Genomic DNA, 26295 nt, shown 5'->3' on the forward strand with positions numbered 1-26295 from the left:
GACTCGACGAGTAGAACCAGGGACCCAGGACATTGGTTGGCTAGGGACTCGGCGAGTGGTGATCCACTCGGCGAGTCGGGTCAACTGAAAGTTGACTCCAGCTTTGGCTTAGAGTTAATCCAGGGGTAAAATGGTCATTTTACCTAAAGGACAGTTAGCAGTGTTTGATTGAGTATGTCATGGAAATTGCAGCCGGAGGACTCCCGGAGCAGCAGCAGTCAGTTAGTTCCCGATCAGTTCAGCAGCTACTTTGAGGTGAGTTACCTTCCAGTAGCGGTGGGTCTAAGGCCACAATGCCGACCCACCAGTAGGAGATGTATGATAGATGATTGTCTCTGTGATGTCATCTAAGTTCGCTATTACCTGACATGTTATATGCTAGCATGATATGTTGTATGTGATAGTAGTAGAGTTTGGTTGTTAGGACCGAAGGGTAGTCAGACACCCCAGATACGTCTGACAGTATGTGATGATATGTATGCATGCTGGCTTGTTATGTTATATGTGATCGTAGTAGTAGGGGTGAAATAGTCCCCGAGGATCGGTTGTTAGGACCGATGGGTAGTCAGCACCCCAGAATGGCTTGATACGGGTAGGTCGGCACCCCAGAATGGCCGTACCGGGTAGTCAGGCACCCCAGAATAGCCTGGCAGTACGTATGTTATGTGTTTGTATGGTATGCGGTACGTTGGGGGAACTCACTAAGCTTTGTGCTTACGTTTACAGTTTTGTTTTCAGGTACCTCTGCATCGAAGGGAAAGGAGCCGGCGCGGTAGCGGCACGTCATACACACACTCTTCGGTTTCCGCATTTATGGGATTTACTGGGATTGTACTCTGATATTTTGATGGGATGTACGGTTTGGCTTTTTAGAACATGGTTGCAATGTGTTATGGTGTGAACAAACAATGTTTTTATTTATTGATGTTTTTTAAGTAATATCTTAAAAATGAAATTTTCGGACGTAAAAAAATTGGGTCGTTACATGAAAACTCTAGATCTACTTTTATAATGTGCTTTGAACCTTAAAACCTTCATTTGATGTTATTTACACGTAAAGTTGGAAACTTTACGTGTAAATCAAGTCCCAGGAACCCAGATATATTAATGGTATGGATTGGTTTCAAATTATATTATGTTTGCATGCATACGACTCGGCGAGTTGAGTCGCGAGTCCCCTGTTTTTCCTTTTTCGAGTTATGCCGAGTGGAACCAGTGAGTGAGAGATGGACTCGGTGAGCTAGAGGGTTAGACTCATTCGTGGAAGAACTCGGCGAGTCAATGCCCTGACTCGGTGAGTTCAAGGCAATCTTCATACTTCAAGAACAGACTCGACGAGTTGTTCATACAACTCGGCGAGTCACAGTTAGAATGATCATCTGATGAAGGAGAACTCGACGAGTTGTTCATACAACTCGGCGAGTCAGATGCAGAATGTCGGAGTGTTAGTAGCGAAGAGGAACTCGCCGAGTTTGCACCAAAACTCGATGAGTAGTAGCGAGTGGAATCAAGAAAGTAAGAGTAAGGACTCGACGAGTTAGCGACCCAACTCGACGAGTCAGGTCAACTGAATGTTGACTTTGACAGTTAGGATTGACTTGGAGCAGGGGTAGGAGAGTCATTTTACCCTCAGTATTATTATCAGTATTTGATTGATGGTGCTCATGGATATTGTAGCTGAAGTGAAACCGGAGACGCAACAGACAGATTCCGGAGCAGTCCTTTCAGCAGCTAGGCTATGAGGTGAGTTTCCTTCCAGTAGGAACGGGTCTAAGGCCACAATGGTGGCCCGTTTAGTTAGTAGTAGTTTCTGAACTTCGATCCGATGCAGTTTTTAGTGTGTTTGATGCTTTCGTGGCTCAGACAGGATTTATGTGTTATGTGTTATGGGCTACGGCCTGACGTAGTATGTAGTATATGAGTTTATGATGATGTGTGTTATGCTAGTTGATATGTGTTTATGCTATGCTATGATCAGTTAGTTACGGACTTCGGTCTGATGCAGTTAGTTATGGATTTCGGTCCGATGCAACTAGTTCCGGACATCGGTCCGATGCAGGGGACAAGGTCCAAGTCAGTTCCGGACTACGGTCCGATGTAGTTTCCGGGCTTCGGTCTGATGCAGTGGGCAAGGCCCAGTACATGCTTATATGTTATTGTATGGTATGTGGTAGTTTGGGGGAGCTCACTAAGCTTCGTGCTTACAGTTTCAGTTTTGGTTTCAGGTGCGTCCGCAAGTAAGGGGAAGAGCTCGGGATGATGGCATCGCACACACCACAGCTTCAATCTTTATCCTGGGAGTTTGTTTTGATTCATAGTTTGATTTGATACAGTTGTTTCACGACATTTTATTATGAGTTGAGATATTTGACGTATGGTTTTTTTTATGATATGATGATCAATATTTGATTTTTATTACTATTTAAAAAAAATTGGGTCGTATTTTGGGATGTTATATTTTGGGGTGTGACACCCAACGAGACCCATGACAAATAAACCCAACATAGACCCATACTAAAACCCAATAAGCAAAAATTCCCCTGACTGAGTAAGTGGGGCGTACTCAGCTATACGCTAAGCGTATTAGCTGTTTGGCTTGTAATCTGCACGTACAGACTTGTACGCCCACCGTACTCCTCCATTGAGCCAAAACCTTCATTAAGCTCTTAATGCTTGATCCCATAAGTCCAAACCATAGATCTACTACTAGATGAACGTCTAGAACCATAAAGTCACTAACTTGGTGATTTGCATGCCCCAAGAAGACCCAATCTCAAAGTGTAGCATTCTAGTTTCATGGAAAGGACCCAAAATCAAACATGAATGGTTTTAAACTCTAAAGGTGCCAACTTTATGGACCTTGAACCTCAGAAACACTAAGAGGGGTAACTTAAAGCTCCTGAAATGGGATCAATACCACTAGATCTCATTCTTAGGACCAAAATGAACCAAAACACATAAATGATAGATCTAAGACATCAATAATCAAGCTAAAAGCTTTTTACCTCCAACAAGCTGGAAATGAGACACATAAGCAAGATCCATAAGCTCTTCATTGATTCCCATCCTTTCACTAAACTCCATCTTCTTGGAGATGGACCAAATACACCAAAAATGGACACCATGGGCTCAAAATGTCACCATGAAGGCTAAAGGACAGTTTAGGGTTTTGAGATGGTGGAGACTAACCTAGAAATGAAGGAAAAGGGCTAACATTATGCTTATATAGGGTAAAACCCTAAAATTAGGGTTTCTTCATAAAGTCATGCATGAGTTAATCATTTTACAAATATTATTAAGTCATCTTTTTAATAATTAAATCAAGAAAACTTATTTGTATGTTCCATAGAAAAATCAAACTACAAATAATTATTGAGTCACAATAGGCAGATAATATCAAAATAAAATCAAACATCAAACTAAATACAAATGTAAAATAAAGATAAGTTATTTTTATGTTACCATTTTATACACACTTGGTTTTTCTCTAATTTAGAATAAAGAAAATGTTGTACCACACACATTATCACATACATGTGTGGGTTTAGTTCGGATTCTTCCATATACGTGTGTTTTTGACCCATACCACCGATAATTGTAAATCGAATCCATCATGTGAAAAAGTTTATCTTTTTCAATTAGATCCAAATCTTCAAAAAGTTTTTCATCCTCTCTAGATGTTCTTTGTGTCGTTTCTCTCATATCTTTGTTCGTTCGCACCACAAAAAGATAGGCATAGAGCATAGATCGGTGGAGAAGGCATAACATGGCGGTTAACGTAAGTGTTGGTGGTGAGATAACGACGATTGCAGTGAAAGATTACGGGTATATATATATATATATATATATATATATATATATAGAGAGAGAGAGAGAGAGAGAAAGAGAGAGAAAAGAATGTTGAGGTTTCCAAAAAAGGTTTAGACGGAAAATGGTGGAAACGTGCTTTTCTTTTACGGTTACACATAGTGAACTTGGGGAACACCGACCCCTAAACTCGGCATGTCGAGCTCGGAACGACAACTCAACAATGGCAAGCTAAGTCTTTTTCTTCTTACTCCCTTCTTCCCTCCTTTCTTCTCACCAGTCGACAACCCACCCATCTCTTCTCCCTCGTTTCTTCTTCCAAGCTTTTTCGCCAATTTATTCTCTGATGGAGCTCGATATTCTTAGAGGTGGAGCCAGTATATGGATATAAGGGGGGATAAAAATGTAGCATCCCAAAACTACTGAGTAATTTTTTTTAAATACGTCAAAACCATTCATTCATTGTTCCAAAAGACGATCAGAGTCAAAGTATTCTCAAAACATCAAAATAAAATCATAACACTCAATGCTAAAATAAATCTCTAGGGGACACAATGCGATCAAGCTGGTCCCTTCATTTTGAAACCAAAAGTACTTGAAAATATTAAACGTAAGCCATAAGCACAAAGCTAAGCGAGTTCCCTAAAATACCATATACAAAATAAATGGGCCCAACCCATCATGTAACTAAATGGGCCTAACCCAACATACATATATGGGCCCATCCTAACATACATGATAATGAGCCCAACCCAACATCTATAATAATGGACCAACCGAACATATAAATGGGCTCAACCCAAAATAAATAATAATGGGCGTAGTCTAACATACAAATAAGCCCAACCCAACATACAAGTGGGCCCAAGCCAACATACAAATTGGCCCAACCCAACATAAACATGCAAGAGTCACAAAGAAAACTAACACAATCCAATGGGCCGAAATTAGTGTCTTCGACCCATGAGAATAGTGGGAAGACTCACCTCAATCGGTTAACGAAAATATCTCATACATGAACTGTTGGTGCTAAAGTCTCTATCACTAAACATATCCAAAACTAAACCATAATTCTCAATTAAAGTTAATACTCCAACTTAGCAATTTCAAATACCAAGATAAATCCTCATCTGGTCAAAAGACCATTTTTCCTTTTCTAAGTCCTCAACCCCTCACAGTTGACCAAAAGTCAAACTGGTAAAAAAGCCAACGGTCTACATTTGGTTGACTTATGCGCTACATACATCTTACTCTACGTAGGACGTAGAGTCTTATGCAGAAAACGGGCAAGAATCAGGCTACATTAGGTGTAGCTCAGATTATGCCCTGTACATGGCGTCCTTTGCCAAACTTTATTTTAAGCACTTAATACACTAAGACCTTGCACTCAAATCTCAAATCTAGTTCCTAATAGCTCTATAATGGATACAATTTCCAATTTTAGCCATTAGGATGGTCCAAACAACCAAGATCTAGTATTTAAGCCTTAAAGGGACTAAAATGCATATTTCTCAACTTAATCCATTAAGTCCAAGTCTCTAACCTTCAAATCTGAATCAATATGATGTTTATATGGACAAAGTCTCCAACTTTATCCATAACAAGGTCACAAACTTTCAAGATCTAAAATTTATGCACTAAAATGACCCAAAAATACTAACACAACTTGCATGGCTTAATGAACAAGCACCAAAGCACAACTTTCTAAGTCCAATAAGTCACAAGAGTGTTCCATATAACTCAAAATGTGATGGAGTTGCCTCAACTCCCAAAACACAAGCTCAGGGGACCAAAAAGTGACAAATATGAAAATTATCAAGATCCTATGAAATCAATAAGCAAGTCTGAAGAATTTTTACTCACAATGATCTAGCAATGAAGTAACCTTGTTGGATCTATACTTAAACCCTTCTTCTATACACTTTGCTACCATCTTGTTCTTCAATATTCCACCTTCCAATGGAGAAATAAGCTCATAAATGATGCCAAAGCTCAAAGAAATTGAGAAGAGGCTAGGGTTTCTCAAGAAATGATCTTAGGTGATGGAGGTTGCTCATTAGAGGGTTTCCCAAATTAGAGCCCTTAAATAGGACTCAAAACAAAAGAATCAGGGTTTTGATCTGCCGCGATTACACCCTACGTAACCTAAGTTACGCCATGCGTAGCCCATTAGAAATGCGATCCACACTTAGCATGTTATGTCGTGCGTAACTTGGCTACGCCCTGTATAGGACAAAATCCTTAATTTCCACTTCAACTTTAAACAACCATAACTTATTCATTTCAACTCCGTTTTCAACGTTCTTTATATACACGGAAAGGTATTGAAGAGCCCTAAAATTCTATCAAATTACTTTTGACTTAAAACATACCCAACTAAAATCATTAATTCATGAAACAGGTTCGAAGCATCACTTTTTCCATTTTACCCTTTAACTCCAAAACACAAACCAATGGCTTGGATCAAATAACCAATATTAGGGATAATGACTTGTAAGGGTAACGAACTTTCGACTTTGTTCACATTTAGTCACTAAACTGTTTTCCGTTATCTATTTGCCACTGAACTATTGAAACTGTTTACACTTTACCCTTATGACCGGTTGTTACCGGTCATAAGGGTAAAATATGAACAATTTTAATAGTTCAGTGGCAAATAGATAAAGAAAACATAGTTAGTGACTAAATATGAACAAAATCGAAAGTTCGTTTACCTTTAAAAAAGTTCAATGACTAAATGTAAACAAACTTCCTCTTGTATTATGTTTTAGAAAATTATTTATTTTTGTTAAATTCTAGCAACATTTGTTGATGAAGAAATGTACGAAAAACTGAAACCGAAATAAAAAACCAATGGTTTGGTATTTTCCAAAGTAAAAAATCAAAATTTCCAATCTGATTTTGGTTTTACAATAAAATTAATCATTCTCACTTATATGAATTATGACCATTGGGTTAATATGTGGAATTAAAGAACACTCAAATCTTAGCCCTCTTTATCTCCTAGCTCACTATGGCCGATTAAGGTTTCACACATAGGAGTTGGGTGGCTGGTGAGGCGGTAATGAGGACTTAAGGCCCATTTTGTAACACTGTCAATTTCCAAACAATTTTTTTCATTTTAAAATCATATAAATTTCATAATGCATTTCACAAAATCTCATTTGTTTAGTTTACAAAACACATCTCCATAATTGTTTGATTAATAATCCATGATCCTTAAAACATAACTCCTTCTATGGTGTGTACAATCTAGCCGGTGCCTTCCCATGATCCTCAGAAAGACCTCGGATGAAGAACAACCCCTAAAAACGTTGCTGCTGCGCACCGACCTCTAACTCTATGGAAGATGCACCAACAAGAGAAGAACATAGATCCAAAAGCTAGATGCTCAAGCTATTCTCTTTCAAAGCTCCTTCTTCTTCTTCAAAAGCCAACATAACAAGTCATCACCCTACTAGATCCACATGAGAAAGCCACCAAGATCCAAACTTTATGCTTTATGGAGCTAGATCAACCTGATTAGGGCTTGGATCCACAAGCTCCAAGCTAAGCAACGCTACCTCAAGGAACTCCTTCTTCCACAATATACACCAAAAACTCACTAAATCACCAAAATGCTCAAGACTCACTCAAATAGAGGCTTAGGGTCGATTTCTAGGGTTTAGAGGGATAAAGGCTAAAGATATTAGGGTTAGGTTATGAGATAAAGAGCTTAAATAGGGTCCAAGACCCTAAAATAGGGTTCAGGTTTGATCAGCATACGCCCAACGTACATATGGTACGCCCAGAGTACTCCGAAGAACATTCACGACCACCCCTGGTCAGTTGCCCAACGTACTCCAAATTACGCTCAGCGTACGCCTAGCGTACTCGGCTAAGCCTGAAACCACACAACTTCTGAAGGTCATAACTTCTTCGTTATAAATCCGTTTCCGACGATCCTTATATCCATGAAAAGGTAACGAGAAGCCCTACACTTCTATCAACTTTATTCCACCTGAAGCTCACTCGAACTCAGATCCAAAATTCATGAAAAGCCTGAACCAACACCTTTAGCAATACATTTAGGATCTAAAGCACAAACCGAACTCTTTTATCACACAACCTACCTTACCCACATCCCAAAAGGGCATAAACCTTTCTCTTTCAAAACCTCAAAACCTTCTCATACTCGTATTAAGGCCCACGAGCCTTAAATCACAAAACGATCCAGAACAGGATGTTACACATTTAGTCATTAAACTTTTTTAGAGGGAAACGAACTTTCGATTTTGTTCACTTTTAGTCACTAATTTTTTTCATCATCTATTTACCACTGAACTATTGAAACTGTTCACATTTTACCAACCGGTCATAAGGGTAAAATGTGAACAGTTTCAATAGTTCAGTGACAAATAGATAACGAAAAAAAGTTTAGTGACTAAATGTGAAAAAAGTCGAAAGTTTGTTACCCTTTCAAGTCATTATCCCCCAATATTATCAACATCCAATAGGGTCTAAACCATATTCTATTGAACCCCAAACCCTTTACTTGATCCATTTATTATCCAAAATCTCGAAATGAGAACTTCTAGAAACATGATGTTACAAAAAAATCAATAATGTCATACTATACTACAATTGTAAAACTAGTTCTTAGCAAATTGATTTTTTTCCTGTAATGATCATGAAAACAAAATTATTTCAAGTGAAAAAACTGTAATTTTTCTATGTTTATAAAACAATAGAAATTTAAAATTCTAATATATATATATATATATATATATATATATATATAAAGTTTATTAATATATAAATGAATCATTAACAGTGAAGACAAAGCCCATAAACAAGAAAAAGGTGGTTCAAATTTCAAGTACATTTACTTTTTGTCAGATTCAGTTCCTTTTATTCTTTTAGTTTTACTAACTGCATCTTTACCCCAACTTTTAATTATGCATAAAAAAGTTAAGAAAATAAAATATGGGTTAGATATATACATACGGTCGAGTGAGAAGCAGAGCGTATACTCATGTACCATTATCAAGGGGTAGGGTTGTAGAGGCGACGATGATTGACAACATACGACCGACGACCATATACGGTTGATAAACGGAGACACAAAGCCTTGAAAACTATTTGAGCACTCGACATGTCAACAAAGGACAATAAGCAAAAGACGGGAAGAGAGTGTGAGAATGGAGATGTGATTCGTGGGAAAGCTCAACGACACACGACTGACAGTAACCCTTTGAAAGGGGTTTTGTTTTTTTTTTTGAAATATTTTAAACTTGTATTTTTACTAGGATTTTGTAGCACCTGGTTCTTGGTACGTGTTCTTTTTATTAAATATTTTGCATTTGGTCTTGGACTCAGCGAGTTGAAGGACCAACTCGCCGAGTAGAAGCGGGATGAGGCACAGAGTTTAAGTTGTGGACTCAGCGAGTCGAGTCCCGGACTCGACGAGTAGACCCTGTTTGGGAAAAAACCCTAATCCGAGGGTTTGCACCCTATTTAAACACCTTAACTCGGCCTCCTTAGTCCCATTTGCTCCCAGAAGACCCCCATAGCAAACCCTAGCCGTTTTTGAAGCAATCTAAGGCCTTTGGAGTAATTTTGGTGCTTTTGTGATCCAAGGAAGGAAGGAAAAGCTTGAAGGATCAAGAGGAGGCTAGAAGGATTCGGTTTTGAGCATCATTTGCTGACTTCAGAAGGTATAAAGTCTATACCTTGCTTGCTCTTTTGATAGATCCCATTTTGTGGAGTTTTAGGGCTTTTCTAAGCCATTTTGGTCACCAACCATGATTGCAAGCATGGTTTGAGGTTGATGTTTTGGATCTAGGTCCTTTGAGGGGTTACAAGGCAGAAAGGAGTGGCTTTTGCACTCAAGGAAGGCCCCATGCATTGTGAGAGCTTATTTTAGGACCTTTTGAGCTTAAAGTCCCATGCAAGCACGTAAAAGTTGTAACTTTACGTGCTAGATCGATTGTAGAAGCATAGATCTACATTTTGATCAAGTGTTGTACATCAGAAAGCGAAGATTCAGTGAGTGGTTGTGACCAACTCGGCGAGTCCAAGGTTCTGTCCCATATCAGTTGAGGGTCATAAGGACCTAGTTGAGTGTGGAAAGGTTTTAAGGGGGTCCGAAGGAGTGACCCAACGTTCTGGACTAAGCCATTGTTCTGGAAATTCATGGGACTCGGCAAGTGCATGAACAGACTCGGCGAGTCCAAGGCAATCTTCTTAAGGATGATGATGAACTCGACGAGTTGTTCATACAACTCGGCGAGTCAAGGGCAGGACCTGAGTATCAGTTGATGATGAACTCGACGAGTTGTTCATACAACTCGGCGAGTCGGATGAGGATTCAGTCGATGTTCATTTAGAAGGAAAACTCGTCGAGTCATCACCTAACTCGAAGAGTAGAGACGAGTTTAAGGTCTAATGGAAGGATAGGGACTCGACGAGTTGGCGAGCCAACTCAGTGAGTCAGGTCAACTAGAAGTTGACTTTGACTTTGACTTGGTCAGGGGTAAAATGGTCATTTTATCCTAAGAGTAGATGTCAGTTTCTGACTAAGTGTTTTGTGGGAATTATAGCCGGAGGATTTCTGGAGTAGCAGCGGCAACAGTCAGGATTCTCGCACAGTTCAGTAGCTACTACGAGGTGAGTTACCTTCCAGTAGCGATGGGTCTAAGGCCACAATGCCAACCCACCAGTAGGAGACGTATGATAAATGATTGTCTTTGTGATATCATCTAGGTTTGCTACTACCTGATATGTTATATGCTAGCATGATATGTTGTATGTGATAGTAGTAGAGTTCGGTTGTTAGGACCGAAGGGTAGTCAGACACCCCAGATACGTCTGACAGTATGTGATGATATGTTTGCATGTTGGCTTGTTATGTTATATGCGATAGAGGTAGTAGGAAGGGACCAGTCCCCGAGTTTGGTTGTTAGGACCGAAGGGTAGTTCAGGCACCCCAGATATGTCTGATAATGTGTTTATGTTATGTTATACATGATAGTAGTAGTAGGGGGTGAAATAGTCCACGAGGTTCGGTTGTTAGGACCGAAGGGTAGTCAGCACCCTAGAATGGCTCGACATGGGTAGGCCAGCATCCCAGAATGGCTTGACACAGGTAGGTCGGCACCCCAGAATGGTCGTACGGGTAGGTCAGCACCCCAGAAATGTCTGGTAGTATGTATGTGATATGATTGTATGGTATGTGGTATGATGGGGGAACTCACTAAGCTTCATGCTTACATTTTTCAGTTTTGGTTTTAGGTACCTCTTAAGCGAAGGGGAAGGAGCTGGCGCGATAGCGGCACATCATACACACACACATTGACTTTCCGCATTATGAGATATTATGGGATTGTATTCTGACATTATTATTATTTTCATGTTTTGGGTTTCAGACACGAGATATGTTTTATGAAATGATATGATCGGATGATGTTTTACTACAAATGTTTTACAAACCACTTATTTTTAAATGAAATTTTTGGGTGTGAAAATTGGGTCGTTATAGATTTGGTGAGTTTAAAAAAATTTGAAAATTTCAATTTGCTTAATTATCTTTCTAAAAAAAACTAGTGCAAGTTTTTTCCTCTTTTTTTAAAATATATAATTATTTTAATTGGAAAACTATGTATTATCACCATATAATGTGGTCAGTGTTTAGTTTAACAAGACATTTTGTAGTTGGATAAAGGGAAAAGTATGCAATAATAATAATATTCTATACATGATAAAAAAGTTCTCGGTAAGTTGCCTGTCCCTGGTGTTCTCAACGCCACTTCCCTCAGCATAAATCCATGGTGAAAAAAACTGTTTATGTCATTCGACCTTATAGATAAGTGAAAATTTTATAAATGTTATAGTTTATAATAAGAAATCTCAAAACCCCACATGTACTTTGCTTATAGTAAAATGACTCTTCAGGGTAACTAACTGTTGCGTTTGTTCTCATTTGATCACTTTTTTTTTGTACTCGATATACTATAAGACTTGTTGTTTGTGTTCACCATAACCCTTTTGACCGACTTTTGACCTGTGATAGCCGATCAAAGGGTTATGGTGAACACAAACAACAAGTTTGATGATATACTGAGTACAAAAAAGGAAAAATGACCAAATGAGAACAAATGCAACAGTTGGTTACCCTTCTGATTCATTTTCCCTATACTCATTTACAACAAATCCCACGTCATCTCCTACTGATATTAATGACTTTATGAGATTCATTCCTGCTTCTCTTCAAAATATAACCCTTTGACTGACTATCACACGTCAAAAGCTGGTCAAAATGATTATGGTGAACATAAACAACAAGTTCTATTTGATTACAAGAAAAAGCACAAATAAAAACAAATACAAGAGTTACTTACCTTCAAAAATGATTTTTCCTTTGCCAATTAAACTCCGACATACATAAGTCTATTGTTCCACATGTAATTTTATTTATTTATTTTTCTATTATTAATTGTTTAGTCTACAGAGCGTATAGGGTACCATGGCTCGTGCATTCTCCGCAGGAGGTTTTAAATTACACCCGCCAAATAAACCCTTATCGATTTTCTCGGTCGAATCCCCAATTCTATGCTCAAACCCTAATCTTTATTGTATTCTCAATTGAATGGACTGAACAACAGAGAGGATCGTGTTGTATATAATTGCCCCAATTTTCACGAAGGTCAGAGAAATCAATGGCAGACTCCCAGCCGGATTTGAAGATTTTCAGCGTTCGGATAGTGTCAATTGATTACTACATGTCTCCTCCAATTCCAGGCCTTGATCTCTGTTACAGTAGCTTTCAAGGTATCTATGCTCATGAACTATATTTTATTTATCTCATCTTGAGTCATAACTTTTCTACACTCTTACAAGTGTCTCCATTTACCATGGTACTATGCGCTATCGTTTTGGAAATGTGATGCGGCTATTTGTACTTAATCGTTTCATCAACACAAAGTTTTTCAAATTTTTTATTCCTCTAAAGAGATGCATGCACTTTGCATTTGTACCATATAAAATTTTCCCAACACAACACACAAAGCCTTTATTTTAAATAACTTCCAAATGAATGTTCAAGCATTAAAGCCGAAGATACTGAGAATTGAAATGGCTTGTTTACACCATAAAAGCACACCAATTGTACTATATAAAATAGTGAGGGTCTATCTCTACTTTGCAAAGAAAGCTTTTTTGCAAATGTATATTTGTCTCTGTTACTTATATTTCTCAATGGACAGGTGGGAAGGTGAATGAGGTTCCTGTGATTAGAGTATATGGGTCAACACCAGCTGGTCAGAAGACATGTTTGCATATTCATCGAGTAAGTTTCTCATATTAATCCTTTAAAAACATGAGAGTTTATGAGAAAATGCAACTTGGTAGGTACTTATGGTTGACAATGTAGAATCAAGTTTCATTTTTTGATAGAGTGTTGTTTTTATTTGATTGCTATTTGTCAAATAGCTATTGAGTATGATGAGTATCTTGATTATGATGCAGGCTTTACCATATCTATATGTTCCTTGTTCAGATATTGTTCATCAACCAGACCAAGAAGGTATTGCAGATATTCTTAGTGGCATTGATGTCTTCAAATTCTTTCTCAATTGCTAATAAAGGAGTTATATATAATCATCTTTTTGTTCATTGTTGGCTAATATTGATCAGGTGATGCATGTGCGCGAATGATATCTCTTGCTCTTGAAAGGGCACTGAAGGTAATTTGTTTTTTTCTTGAAAAATATGTACTTGCAGGATCTCATGTTAACTATAGGTATGATTCTTCAACTGTTACAGCTTAAAGCTAGTGCTGGATCAAAACGTCAACATGTGCATGATTGTAGTCTTGTTCGTGCAAGAAGGTTATATGGTTATGATGCATCAGAGCAACTATATGCCAAGCTTTACCTGTATCCAAAATGCTTTAACCTGTTGTTAAATTCACATGTGTATGATTTGTTTCATGTGGTGTTTATATGTTCTACACTGGGATATCATCATTCTCTTTGTAAATAACTAAACATCTGTCTTTACCAGTTTGCCCCTTTTCAAAATCTGAATATTTTAATCATCTCCATTCATTTTCTGAAGTGTTTATATTTATACTACTTTTAGTTATGCTATTAGCTCCTTGACAGAGGTTAAAGATATCATCCACAGGATGTCTCTCGAGCAGCAAATCTTCTTTTGGTAAATATTTGAAACTTCTTTATGTTTGACATTTGTTCTTCACATGAACCTTGTGTCAACATTGAATTAACTTTATGTTAAATTGTTAATCAATCCACTAATGGCATCCTATTTCTCAGGGGGGTTCAGTTTTTGAAAAGAGTTTGCAGCCCATTGAATCACATATTCCATTTCTTCTCCAGTTCTTGGTAAACACACTTTTGCTATTAAATCATTAATTTTCTTGTTTGTTGTATAAAATATAACCTCCACTAATGTTTGTTTACCTTTTTCTTAATTCACATGTTCAAGATTGATTACAACTTGCAAGGAATGGGCCACCTACATTTATCAAAGATGAAATTTCGTCATCCAGTGCCACATGTTTTCACTAAAAGGAAGGCGACTTATTATCCACAACATAAACAACATGTAGATAACTCCTCTATGGCTTCTACCTCTCAGGTAATAGTTATTAAGCTGCATAAGTTAATGGCTTTTGGACATGAACATGAACATGAACATGATGGTATTTGTCTATACTTATATGGGGACATGTCAGGCAGGTTTAAGTAGTGGTGTTAGTTTAGAATCACCAATCTGGCTTTCATCCACTATTCCTGACTCTTGGATTTGGCATTCTTCTACTCAAGACCTTGAGAATGATCTTGCTAAACGTCAAAGTGTCTGTGAACTTGAGGGAGATGCTGCAATTGATGGTTAGTTTGTGTTTTGGAGTCTTTCACAATGGTTTTATGGATAAAGGGTAGTGACTGAGTTTATGTTTATTTGATATTTGACACTTGACAGATATCTTTAACCAGAAAAGTAAATTGTACTCATCACTTTCACAAACCCTTTCAGATGTTAGAATGGTTCAGTCACTCATACCAATTTGGGAGGTCTTCTTCTGTTCTTCAATCTTATTGGCATCCTCTTATTTCCACTAAACCATAAGTTTTTAAAATTTGACTTTCTTCTTCATTGTTTTAGGAATTTGAGAGGACTGGAATGCATATGGAAACCATATCATCTGACCCTGGAAAACCAAGCCCACATGATGTTCTAAATATTCTGTCAAATAAAGTTGACCTTGAAAACAAGCTATTGGAATTGTGTGAAGTGGAAGATTCTTTACCTTGCACTCCAGTTGAGACTGAAAGAATGAATTCACAGTGTATAAGATCTCCAGTTGCAGATGCAGAGGCTTTGAGGCTTCTAGATTGGCTAGCATCTTCTCAAGCTGCTGAAGATATAAACTCTGATGATGAACTTAGACGAGAGATCATCTTAAGCCCATTAATGCCTTCAACAACAATCAATGAGGTTATTGAAAAAGCTGATATGGAATTCACAAATGCATCCCAACAAGAGTGTCAAGATATTCTTGATTCTGTTCAAGAAGTTCAAGAATCTTCTCCTCAATCACCAACAAAGAAAGAGATTCATCAAGTGGATAATATATCTAAGATAGAGAAAAAACCCATAAAAGAAAGAGTAAAAATCGATTCTTGTTCAAGCTTCAGAAGGAAAGATAGAAGAAAACGATCCTTATGGAGCACTTTGCCTTTTTCTTTGCCTAAGAACACGAATGATAGTGAATTTGGTACAGAAACTTGTCCAGATTCAGAAAAAGGTTTATCAAAGGCAGGAAGTATGATTGTTGGATGCTCAGTGAGGGATTTGATGAGGAGAAAACGTTGTCATCGGGGTGAAACTTCAAAAGTTGAAATTTCTCATGATACACCAGACAACAATTCCATTTTTGCCCCTGAAGAAAGGAGTAGTGATCAGCAAGACACCGGTCCTCCTCCTAGTTCCAACTCAAGGTGCTGTTCTGATGATGATTCACAAGCTGTTCATGTGAAGGACATGAATTTTGAAGCTTCTGCTTCTCAAGAATGTGGTAAAGCCTTCCCATATATCTTTAATTTTTTTAAATATATCTTTCTCTACCAGTTTCCTCATAACTGTTTCTTGCAATTTATATTGTAGTTGAGGATACAGACATTGATGACTCACCTCCTCCACCTTCCATTGATGGGAACTATCAAGAAGCTACACATACTGAGCCTAAAATAGATGACTCCATTCCTAATCAAGAACAAGCCATGGGTGCTCCTATTCACTATCATAACAATGGTTCCTCTTTCTACATGTTGACACCTGTCTTTTCACCTCCATCAATAGATGATGTTAATACATGGTTGCTTCATCAAGGTATACTTACACTTACACCTCTACACCTACACCCAACTTTTGATGAAATTTTACAAATTGTTGAGAAAATGTACTTATTTTGTCTCTTTCATGTTAGATGTTGTTAGAGAGAATACAAATGCATTAACAGAAGAATCTTCCACTTCTGCTGACATGTGTAATGAGCAGAAAACTAATTTGGATCATGGGAAAAATACTTCACAATCACAAGATATCTCTCAGATATCAGGTCCAGAAGGGAAAAACCTGACTCCTTTAAGTCAATCAGGCTTTAGGGATCCTGCAAGTATTGGTGCAGGACAACAGTTGACTATGTTTAGCATTGAGGTTCTCTTGATTTCTCTTTCATATTTTACTATTGTTGTTGATATGTTAGACTAATGTAAGACTTATTTACAGGTTCAAGCTGAATCTAGGGGAGACTTGAGACCTGACCCTAGATTTGATGCTGTGAATTTCATAGTAATTGTTATTCAAGAAGATGATGAATCCTTGATCAATAGTTATGTTCTCTTACGAAGTGAGACCACATCTGTTACAAGGTGCATCATTTTTAATTTTTGTAGATTCCAATTTGCTTAGAATTAATTCCATCATCAGTAAAAAGAAAAAGAATCAATGATCAACGTTTGTTTAACATAAACACGTTTTTTCACTTCATAAGCATTGAAATCCATTTTGCTAGAATAATTATAAGTAGACTTTTCAAATTCTGAACAGGAATCTAGATGCTATAACTGGTTGCAAGCTGTTGGTTTCCCCTCAAGAGAAGCAATTATTCAACAATTTCATGGAAATCATAAATAATCATGATCCAGATATACTAATAGGATGGGAGATTCAAGGTGGTTCATTAGGGTTCTTAGCTGAAAGAGCTGCTTATCTTGGAATTGGATTACTTAATAAAATATCTCGCACACCATCTCATCCCATTTCAAATCCAGATAAATCAACAATGACTGATTTGCCCCCTGAAGCAATAAATTCCGACATTGACCCTCCAAGTGATGCAGTTATTGAGGATGAATGGGGGCGAACTCATGCAAGTGGGGTCCATGTCGGGGGTAGAATCGTCCTTAATCTTTGGCGGCTAGTCCGCAGTGAGGTTAAGCTCAATATGTACACAGCTGAAGCAGTGGCAGAAGCAGTTCTCAGAAGAAAAATTCCATTTATTTATTTCAAGACATTGACAAAGTGGTTTTCTAGTGGTCCTGGAAAAGCAAGATACCGATGTATAGAATATGTTTTGGAAAGGGCAAAATTGAACTTTCAAGTCATGAATCAACTCGATATGGTATGTTTTCTTATTTTTGGAATCTAGATTCTGTTTTTAAATAAGATAAAGTTCATACATCTTTTTTCCTATACAGATAAACAGAACATCAGAGCTTGCACGTGTATTTGGTATTGATTTCTTTTCTGTTCTTTCAAGAGGTTCTCAATATCGTGTTGAATCTATGCTACTTAGATTAGCACATACACAAAATTATCTTGCAATTTCTCCTGGAAGCCAACAGGTTTACTTTTATCTTTAATCTTAAATCTTAATTTATCAGTATCAACTGATATAATTAGTTAATTACTAAGGTAATTTGTTGTCATCTAGGTTGCAAATCAACCTGCAATGGAATGCTTGCCACTTGTTATGGAGCCAGAATCTGGATTCTATTCGGATCCAGTTATTGTTCTAGATTTTCAGTCTCTATATCCATCAATGGTGATTGCTTATAATCTCTGCTTCTGTACATGCCTTGGTAAAGTTACACCTTCAAAACCAAATACACTTGGTGTTACTTCATATACACCAGACTCAAATGTTCTTCGTGGATTAATGCATGAAATTCTTCTTACTCCAAATGGTGTAATGTATGCCCCTTCAAAGGTAAAAAAACCATATTAGATTTGGATTAATTTGTATACAACGCTATAATAGAAAGAAATAAAAGTAATTTTCTATTTCAGATTCGTAAAGGCGTATTGCCTAGGTTACTTGATGAGATATTATCAACACGAATTATGGTTAAACAAGCAATGAAGAAACTATCTCCTTCAGAAAAAGTACTTCATCGGGTAAAATCTAATTACTTTACTTTACTCTTTGTAGTTAATTAAGGTTATGAACAAAATATGATATGAAATAATAAAATCTTTTGATTGGTTTCAGATTTATAATGCAAGACAGCTTGCATTGAAGCTAATAGCAAACGTGACATATGGGTATACAGCAGCTGGTTTTAGTGGACGAATGCCTTGTGCTGAGCTGGCAGACAGTATTGTACAATGTGGCAGAAGAACACTAGAAGCTGCTATTTCATTAGTGAACACACATGAAAAATGGAAAGCTAAAGTCATATATGGCGACACCGATAGGTAAAAAATAAGTTGTATTTATTTATTTATTTATTTTTGTGTTAATGTTGATAATTGATATTTGATATTTGATACGTGTGTTTTTGCAGTATGTTTGTACTTGTTCCAGGGCGATCTGTGAGTGAAGCTTTTGAAATTGGAAATGAGATTGCATCTGCTGTAACAAAGATGAACCCTAATCCAGTTGTATTGAAAATGGAGAAGGTGTATTACCCATGCTTTCTTCTTACTAAAAAGAGATATGTTGGATACAGTTACGAGAAGCCTGATCAAGTCAAACCTTTCTTTGATGCTAAAGGTATCGAAACTGTTCGCAGAGATACATGTGAAGCTGTATCCAAAACCATGGAATCTTCCTTAAAAAACTATTTCGAAAATCAAGATATTAGTAAAGTGAAATCATATTTAGTACGTCAATGGTCGCGTATTTTATCCGGAAGAATCTCAATCCAAGATTTCATTTTTGCAAAAGAAGTCCGATTAGGAACTTACAGCTCCTCTCGTATTTCCTCTCTCCCTCCAGCCGCTATTGTAGCCACCAAAGCCATAAAAGCCGACCCTCGAGCCGAGCCACGTTACGCGGAGAGAATCCCCTACGTGGTGGTCCACGGTGAACCCGGTGCACGCTTATCCGACATGGTAGTCGACCCGTTAGATCTATTATCACTAGATTCGCCTTTCAGATTAAACGACTTGTATTACATCAACAAACAGATAATTCCGGCTTTACAGCGTGTGTTTGGGCTTATAGGTGTGGATTTAAACCAATGGTTTTTGGACATGCCACGGGTGGTTAGGGAATTTGGTGGGAAAAACCAGGGGTATAATTATAATGGTTTGAATTCTCATAGGACTAGAATTGATTATTATTATTTGTCCAAACATTGTGTTATGTGTGGGGAGTTGGTTCAGGCGTCGTCATCTGTATCGCCTTTATGCGGTAAATGTGTAAGAAACGAAAGTGCTGTTGCGGTTGCGGTGACCGGAAGGACATCCAAGATGGAAAGAGAGATGCAACATCTTGCCGCGGTAAGTATTTGGAAATGCAACGTTTGTCGAAGATCTTGTACTGTGTTTGAACTGCATTATAGAGACTGTTTTGTCTTTGTTCCACCTAAAAAGGTGGAATAGAATAAGACAAAACATGATGTGACAAAAATTGTAATTTTTGTCTCATCCAAAAAAGGTGGGACAAGACATGCTAGCTTTTTGTGTCATTCATAAAGTTAAGACTAGACATGACATGATATAACAGACAGCCTGGACCCAGTGGGATAATCCAAAAAAACGGTGTGATTAATAAGTGGTTGATGTTATGTTAGATATGTCGGGAGTGTGGAGGTGGGGATTGGATTGTAGAAAGTGGAGTGAAATGCACGTCACTTGCATGCTCTGTCTTTTATGAAAGGCGAAAGCTACAAAAAGAGTTGAGATCCGTCTCGAGTGTTGCCACGGAATTAGGGTTTTATCCTAAATGTGTGGCAGAGTGGTTCTAGATCCCTTTTTGCCCTTGTATTCAATATTACATGTGTTGATAATTTAAATTAATAGTTTATATGTTCATAGGCAATGTTGCATATTTGGAATATAACATGTACATTGACGGGATATTGTCTTTTTGTTTATTTTATTATTATTTTTTTTGTATCTTTTTATTGTCATTGTAAAATATAAACATTATAATAGGAATATCAATTTCTGAGTACATAATTTTTTTTTTTTCAGTTCATGTATGCAAGACATATTGATGGCAAGCTGTTTCCCATTGAGGTCCATGTATTGTAAAGCTCCATTTCTTAATGGAATGTATTAGGTTCCGTTATAGTGAATATTGTTATTTGGATGATTTTAAGACACTTATTGTTTATGTAGAGAATTTATTCAGAAGGAACAACCAAAAAATGCCAAATTCTTATTTATAAAAAAAATGCTCTTTGACTATTCTTATTTACGAGTTCAAGAATTTTAATTTTTTTTAAAGGTCACTCTTATCGATTCACTTAATTATTACTAAAACGTAGTTAATTTTGTGATGCAAACACTAATTTTGATGAGCATGTTTATGAATTTAAGCTTTGTTGCTGCAAGGAAACCTGTGTCCTATCCATAAAATAAAAGTTCAGACGACAGATTGTTAGGCTTCATCGTCGACCCTTCGCATGGAAGATCTGCACAACACTCACGTAAAGCTGCTGGCTTTCGATTTCCTATCACTAACGCCGTCGTCTTCACAACCCAACGCCGTCTTCCGTAGAGGTACCCTCCTTCTTTCTCGTGCCGAAACCCTAGGTGTGGTTACTAGCCGAGAGCACAAACCCGACATATTCCTTAGATTCACCATCGATGATGGCACCGGGTGCATCCCCTGTGTTCTTTGGCTCAACCAGCTTACCTCCCCCTATCATTCCCGCCGTAGCCCACCAGATGTTCGATTAATTGCTGAATCCGCTCGCAATTTCGCAACCCTAATCCAAATTGGGGTTTCAGCTCGAGTGCGAGGCAAGGTTACGATTTACAGAGGTAAACTCCAACTTACTGTTTCTGATGTTTTTGTTGAAAGAGACCCTAATGCTGAGACTCTCCATTGGTTACAATGTGTTCGTTTGGCTCGAAAATGCTACGATATTGTACCCCCTTCGCTACCACCCATTACAAGAAAAGCTAATGATTGAGTTTATGCTATTGACTAAATCAGAAATCCCTTGTCTTGACTCTCGAGTGTGTGATTATAGGAGGGTAATTCACTTTTAGAAACGCAATCCAAATGCTCCTTAATTTGATGGATACAGTTATTGATGGCTCGCCTCCTCCACCTTTCATCGATGGGGATTATCAAGAAGTTAGACATACCGAGTTTAAAATTGAACTAAGGGTAGATTTTTCAAAGTGTGAATGCTTTAAGAACAAAATAAAAATTATAATGTAGTAATAGAAAGTATATTGCTATTTCTTGCATCTATCTGTTTTCATATATCAGGAATGTTTACTTGTTTGCCTCAAAATAATAGTGTTTCCTGCATTTTTTTTAATAGTTAGTCATGATAACTAATTTTTCACTCCAATATTGTTTTAGCATTTACTATCAACATCAAGGATTGTGATACATAATTAGGGTTTTATCCTAAGTGTGTAGCTGAGTGGTTCTAGATCCATTTCGCCCTTATATTACAACTTACATGTATTGACCATATATATAATATTATATAGGGAAATATAGTAATCTAACACATATAAAGAAGTCTTTGAAGAAAATAACCATATTGTCAAGAATAGGTGGTTGCAAAGCGTTCTCTAGAATACCGGAGTAAAGATTCTAGACGATTGTTCATGAATATTCATTTCTTTAAGACAAAATTGCAAAAATGGTCCCCTGTCGTTTGTCAATTTCTGTAGGTAAAGTAAAAAAAAAGTTTTTTAGCAAAAAAAAGTCCCTATTTGATGGTTTTATTGCGGTTTTGGTCCCAACCTCGTTAAGTTTAACAACATTGTTGTTAACTTTTGATAAATGATAGATTTACCCTTGGGACCATTTTTTGCAGTTTTATCTTTTTACCAAACTACAAGGACCAATTATGCAATTTTTCTTTTTCATTTTATTGAATTATTATATATTAATTATTTTATTTACTTTTTTCTTTTTAACTTTTTTCTTGTATTATTTTTTATTGGATTATTAAATATTAATAAATAATATTTTTAATATATTATATTTATATATTAATAAATATTACTATTTTTAATTATTTTTTTTTGAATTTCTTCTTTATTGCATTAATTTTTTATTGGATTATTATATATTAATAAGTTTTTTTTTTTTTAACATATAACATTTATCTATTAGTAAATGTTACTTTTTTGGATTATTAAATTCTTTTAATTATTTTTTTTAATTTTTTTATTTCGTTAATTTTTTAATTGGATTATTATATATTAATAAATATTATCTTTAATATAATATAATTATATATTAAGAAATATTACTTTATTATTATTTTTTTTTAATTGATTTTTTTTAATTTCTTCTTTACTTAATTAATTCTTTTTTATTGGATTATTATATATTAACAAATATTATTTTTAGCATATAATATTTATCTGTTAGTAAGTGTTACTTTATTGGATTATTAATTTCATTTAATTATTTTTTTAAAATTTTTTTATTGCATTAGTTCTTTTTATTGGATTATTAATCTAAATTTATTATTTTTATTTATAATAAATAATATTTATTTAGTTGTTTTTATTTTATTTTAATTTCTTTCTTTATTGTTTTAAATAAAAATACCAAACACTCCAGGTCAGCTCATCCATTCGTTGCATTTTACCACCTTGCGTCGTTGTATTATCTCACTGGAAATCATCGATCATCGAATACGGTCGGCCATTCTCAATGAAAAGTACACCAGTTGACTACCCACACAATGTGAAATAAACCCTAGAAAGCATACTTCCTCCAGCCGACCATTATTGCAGATAGCACCATCGATGATGACAATGTTAGATCGAGGGTTTTCAAACCACCATAGCCACTACAGATGGTGACAAAGTTGTAGAACTCGTTATTCGGTACTTGTTCGACCAACCGCCGAGTAGCGAATACTCAGATTTGGTAATTCATGTAGAAATATTTTAGGGAAATTATATATGTCAAAATCATAAGTTTATTGAAATAAATAACAAATTTAGATATATGCGGATATACAAAAACTAAAATACACACGATGATCTCACTTTGTAAATAATTACTGAACTTATATATATATATATATATATATATATATATATATATATATATATATATATATATATATATAGTAACAGGGTTGGAGACGGCTCGATAGTGGTTTGTTGTGACTGAGTAATGGTTGTGGTGTTGTCCAAAATATGCTATCTTCTAAATATTTAAAATAAATTAGAGAATGTGGGGTGGGTATGATTTTTTGGTATTTTTATTTGAAACAATAAAGAAAGAAATTAAAAAAATAAAAACAATTAAAAAATATTATTTATTCTAAATAAAAATAATAAATTTAATTTAATATCAAATAAAAAGAACTAATGCAATAAAAAATTTAATAAAAATTAATTAAATAAAATTAATAATCCAATAAAATAACACTTACTAACAGATAAATATTATATGCTAAAAATAATATTTTTTAATATATAATAATCCAATAAAACTTGTTCGGCCAACCGCCGAATAGCGAATACTCAGATTTGGTAATTCATATAGAAATATTTTAGGGAAATTATATATGTCAAAAGCATAAGTTTATTGAAATAAATAACAAATTTAGATATATGCGGATACACAAAAACTAAAATACACACGATGATCTCACTTTGTAAATAATTACTGAACTTATATATATATATATATATATATATATATATATATATATATATATATATATATATATATATATATATATATATATATATATATATATAGGTTTAGGTTTATTTGAGACCATTCTAATTTTGTGAGACCGTGAGACCAAATCTAAAAATAATTTTAAAATGCAAAATAAATGGAAAAATCCAAAAATTCTTTTTTTAAATATTATTTTCGGAACTTGAATTAACTAAAAAAAATAAAAAAAATCCGTTTTTTTTTTGAAAAATACGTGAAACCTAAATAGAATATTACACTGACATATTCTAAAAAATAATTTTAAAATGCAAAATAAACGGAAAAATCTAAAAATTCTTTCTTTAAATATTATTTTCGGAACTTGAATTAATTAAAAAAAATAAAAAGAAATTCTATTTTTTTTTAAAAATACGTGAAATATTCTAAATAGAATATTACACTGTAAATATTCTAAAAATAATTTTAAAATGCAAAATAAATGGAAAAATCAAAAAATTCTTTTTTTAAATATTATTTTCGGAAAATGAATTAAATAAAAAAAATAAAAAAAAATAAAAAAAATAAAAAAATGCGTCTTACGGTCTCACAAAAGATAAGTGGTCTCAAATGAACCTAACCCTATATATATATATATATATATATATATATATATATATATATATATATATATATACCATTTATGATTTCTAGGCACAATTTTTGTTCTTCAATTTTATAACTAGAAAATGACTAGTTTTGTTTTTAGATAACGTATCTGTTTGTAACGAATTTTAATACTTGCTCTTATGAATCGTCTAACATCATGAATATGATTATTGTTTAAATCTGTGCCTTGATTATTAAGTTTATAAGAATCTTTAAGATTTTGCTCAGAGTTATTAATAGATTCTTGGATTTGCTGTATTTTTAAAAGAATATTTCTATTAGGAATACAATTCATCAAGATTTTGCTAGACATAATTAAATGATTTAACCATGAATTTGATTAATTTGATTATTAAAAACGAGTACTATTTTAACAAAAATTTCAAATCTAGTATAATTAATAGTTAGAATAACTCGAAATGAAATTATCATAAAAATAACACAACGATAGAATATTTTAGATAATACCTTCTTGAATTAGGCTTGAATTACAATCAGTACATACTTCTGGAGAAAGAATTATTTGAAAATCTAAAGACTTTGAACATCTACTAGTAGAAAGAGAGACTCTTGGAGATTTTTTAGACATTGGATGAACATTTTTTAGAGAATGAAATTTTTTTCTTGTGTCTTCAACTAAAGGATAGCCTCTATTTATAATCATCTTGGAGTCTTCAAAGTCTTGAAATCTTCTTGTGATAATGTTTGCCGTAAGAATCCATGGCCAATCAATAATTATTTGCAAGTGGTTGTCCTTGAAAGTGGTTGTCATTCATCTTTTGAAACAATTGTCGTTTGTAATCAATAACCATCTTCTTTTGATAAAGCAAGCCATTATAGAGCATCTTCTAAAGTTTTTTGTCTTCATATCATCATTGATTATAGATTTGATAATAATTTTGATAAAAATTGTTTATACATAAATAGATGAATACCTACATAGTATACATGTATTCGTACTTGAAAAACGAAATTTTGATAATAGAAAAAACGAAATATCTGACATTTAAAGTATTACATCAAATTTATAGATAATGATTTCTTATTCTTCATAAGGATCATCAAAAGGGTCTTGAGCGTCTTCAAATAAATCATTCTTTATAGATTTTGGAGAATCGTCAGAAACTGATGGAGTTTGGCGAATTTCTTGAAGTAATTTTTGAAGTTCTTGAGGAGAAGAGGTAGCAGCATCTTTAATTCTTGCAATTAGATCCACATCACTTTTGGGAAGACTGTTGATAAAAGTGGCTTCGACTTCTGGTTTTTGAATATATATTTCTTGATAATGTTTAATTACTGCTTGTTCACTAGCTTGAGAAATCTTCATTTTATCCCACCATTTTGAGCGAAATTGACGATTAAGCCAGGGAGGAGAGGAGTCCTTTGCTTCTTGATAATGAAAAGTCCAAGACATTATCCATGGAACTTTAAATATCATAGTGAATTGTAACATGTATTCAAATTCTGGAATTTGTTGAATAAACAATTCTTTAAATTTGAGATATCCATCGTAAATTTCTTTTGGTAAACAATTTGGAAGAATACCCATATATTTGTACCAATTGATAAACCATCTTGGATATTCACAATTGAAGTTCAAATCAAAGAAGATAAACCATGAATGTGAATAATTCCGAATAAAGAATGCCTTAGTCCAGGCGTCTTGATAATCATAGTAAGAAAATTTGGGATAAGCAGGATAA

The 26295-nt window shown here is 35.1% G+C and overlaps 2 protein-coding genes across 3 annotated transcripts; both read left to right on the forward strand.

Annotated features, from left to right (window-relative positions):
• Positions 1-12309: 12309 nt before the first annotated feature.
• On the forward strand, positions 12310-20456 carry REV3 (recovery protein 3). Of its 2 annotated transcripts, none has more exons than XM_078976485.1 (21): positions 12310-12615; positions 13050-13132; positions 13312-13369; positions 13480-13529; positions 13609-13721; positions 13959-14001; positions 14121-14189; positions 14293-14445; positions 14543-14699; positions 14791-14882; positions 14974-15886; positions 15976-16200; positions 16298-16527; positions 16600-16742; positions 16921-17494; positions 17571-17717; positions 17807-18082; positions 18163-18270; positions 18365-18570; positions 18660-19599; positions 20296-20456. In XM_078976485.1, exons 1-21 carry the CDS (start codon positions 12504-12506, stop codon positions 20353-20355), a joined length of 4752 nt encoding a protein of 1583 aa, XP_078832611.1. In that variant the 5' UTR covers positions 12310-12503; the 3' UTR covers positions 20356-20456. The 2 variants fall into 2 exon arrangements, with proteins under 2 accessions (XP_078832611.1, XP_078832610.1); XM_078976484.1 differs by lacking the exon at positions 20296-20456 and adding an exon at positions 19893-20217.
• Positions 20457-20586: 130 nt separating this feature from the next.
• Positions 20587-21525, forward strand: STN1 (Nucleic acid-binding, OB-fold-like protein). The gene has a single exon (XM_078976486.1). It carries the CDS (start codon positions 20730-20732, stop codon positions 21240-21242), a length of 513 nt encoding a protein of 170 aa, XP_078832612.1. The 5' UTR covers positions 20587-20729; the 3' UTR covers positions 21243-21525.
• The last annotated feature ends 4770 nt before the right edge of the window (positions 21526-26295 follow it).

Source organism: Lactuca saligna, chromosome 9 (genome assembly GCF_052625555.1).
Source record: "Lactuca saligna cultivar CGN05327 chromosome 9, ASM5262555v1, whole genome shotgun sequence".
NCBI classification, from domain to species: Eukaryota; Viridiplantae; Streptophyta; class Magnoliopsida; order Asterales; family Asteraceae; genus Lactuca; species Lactuca saligna.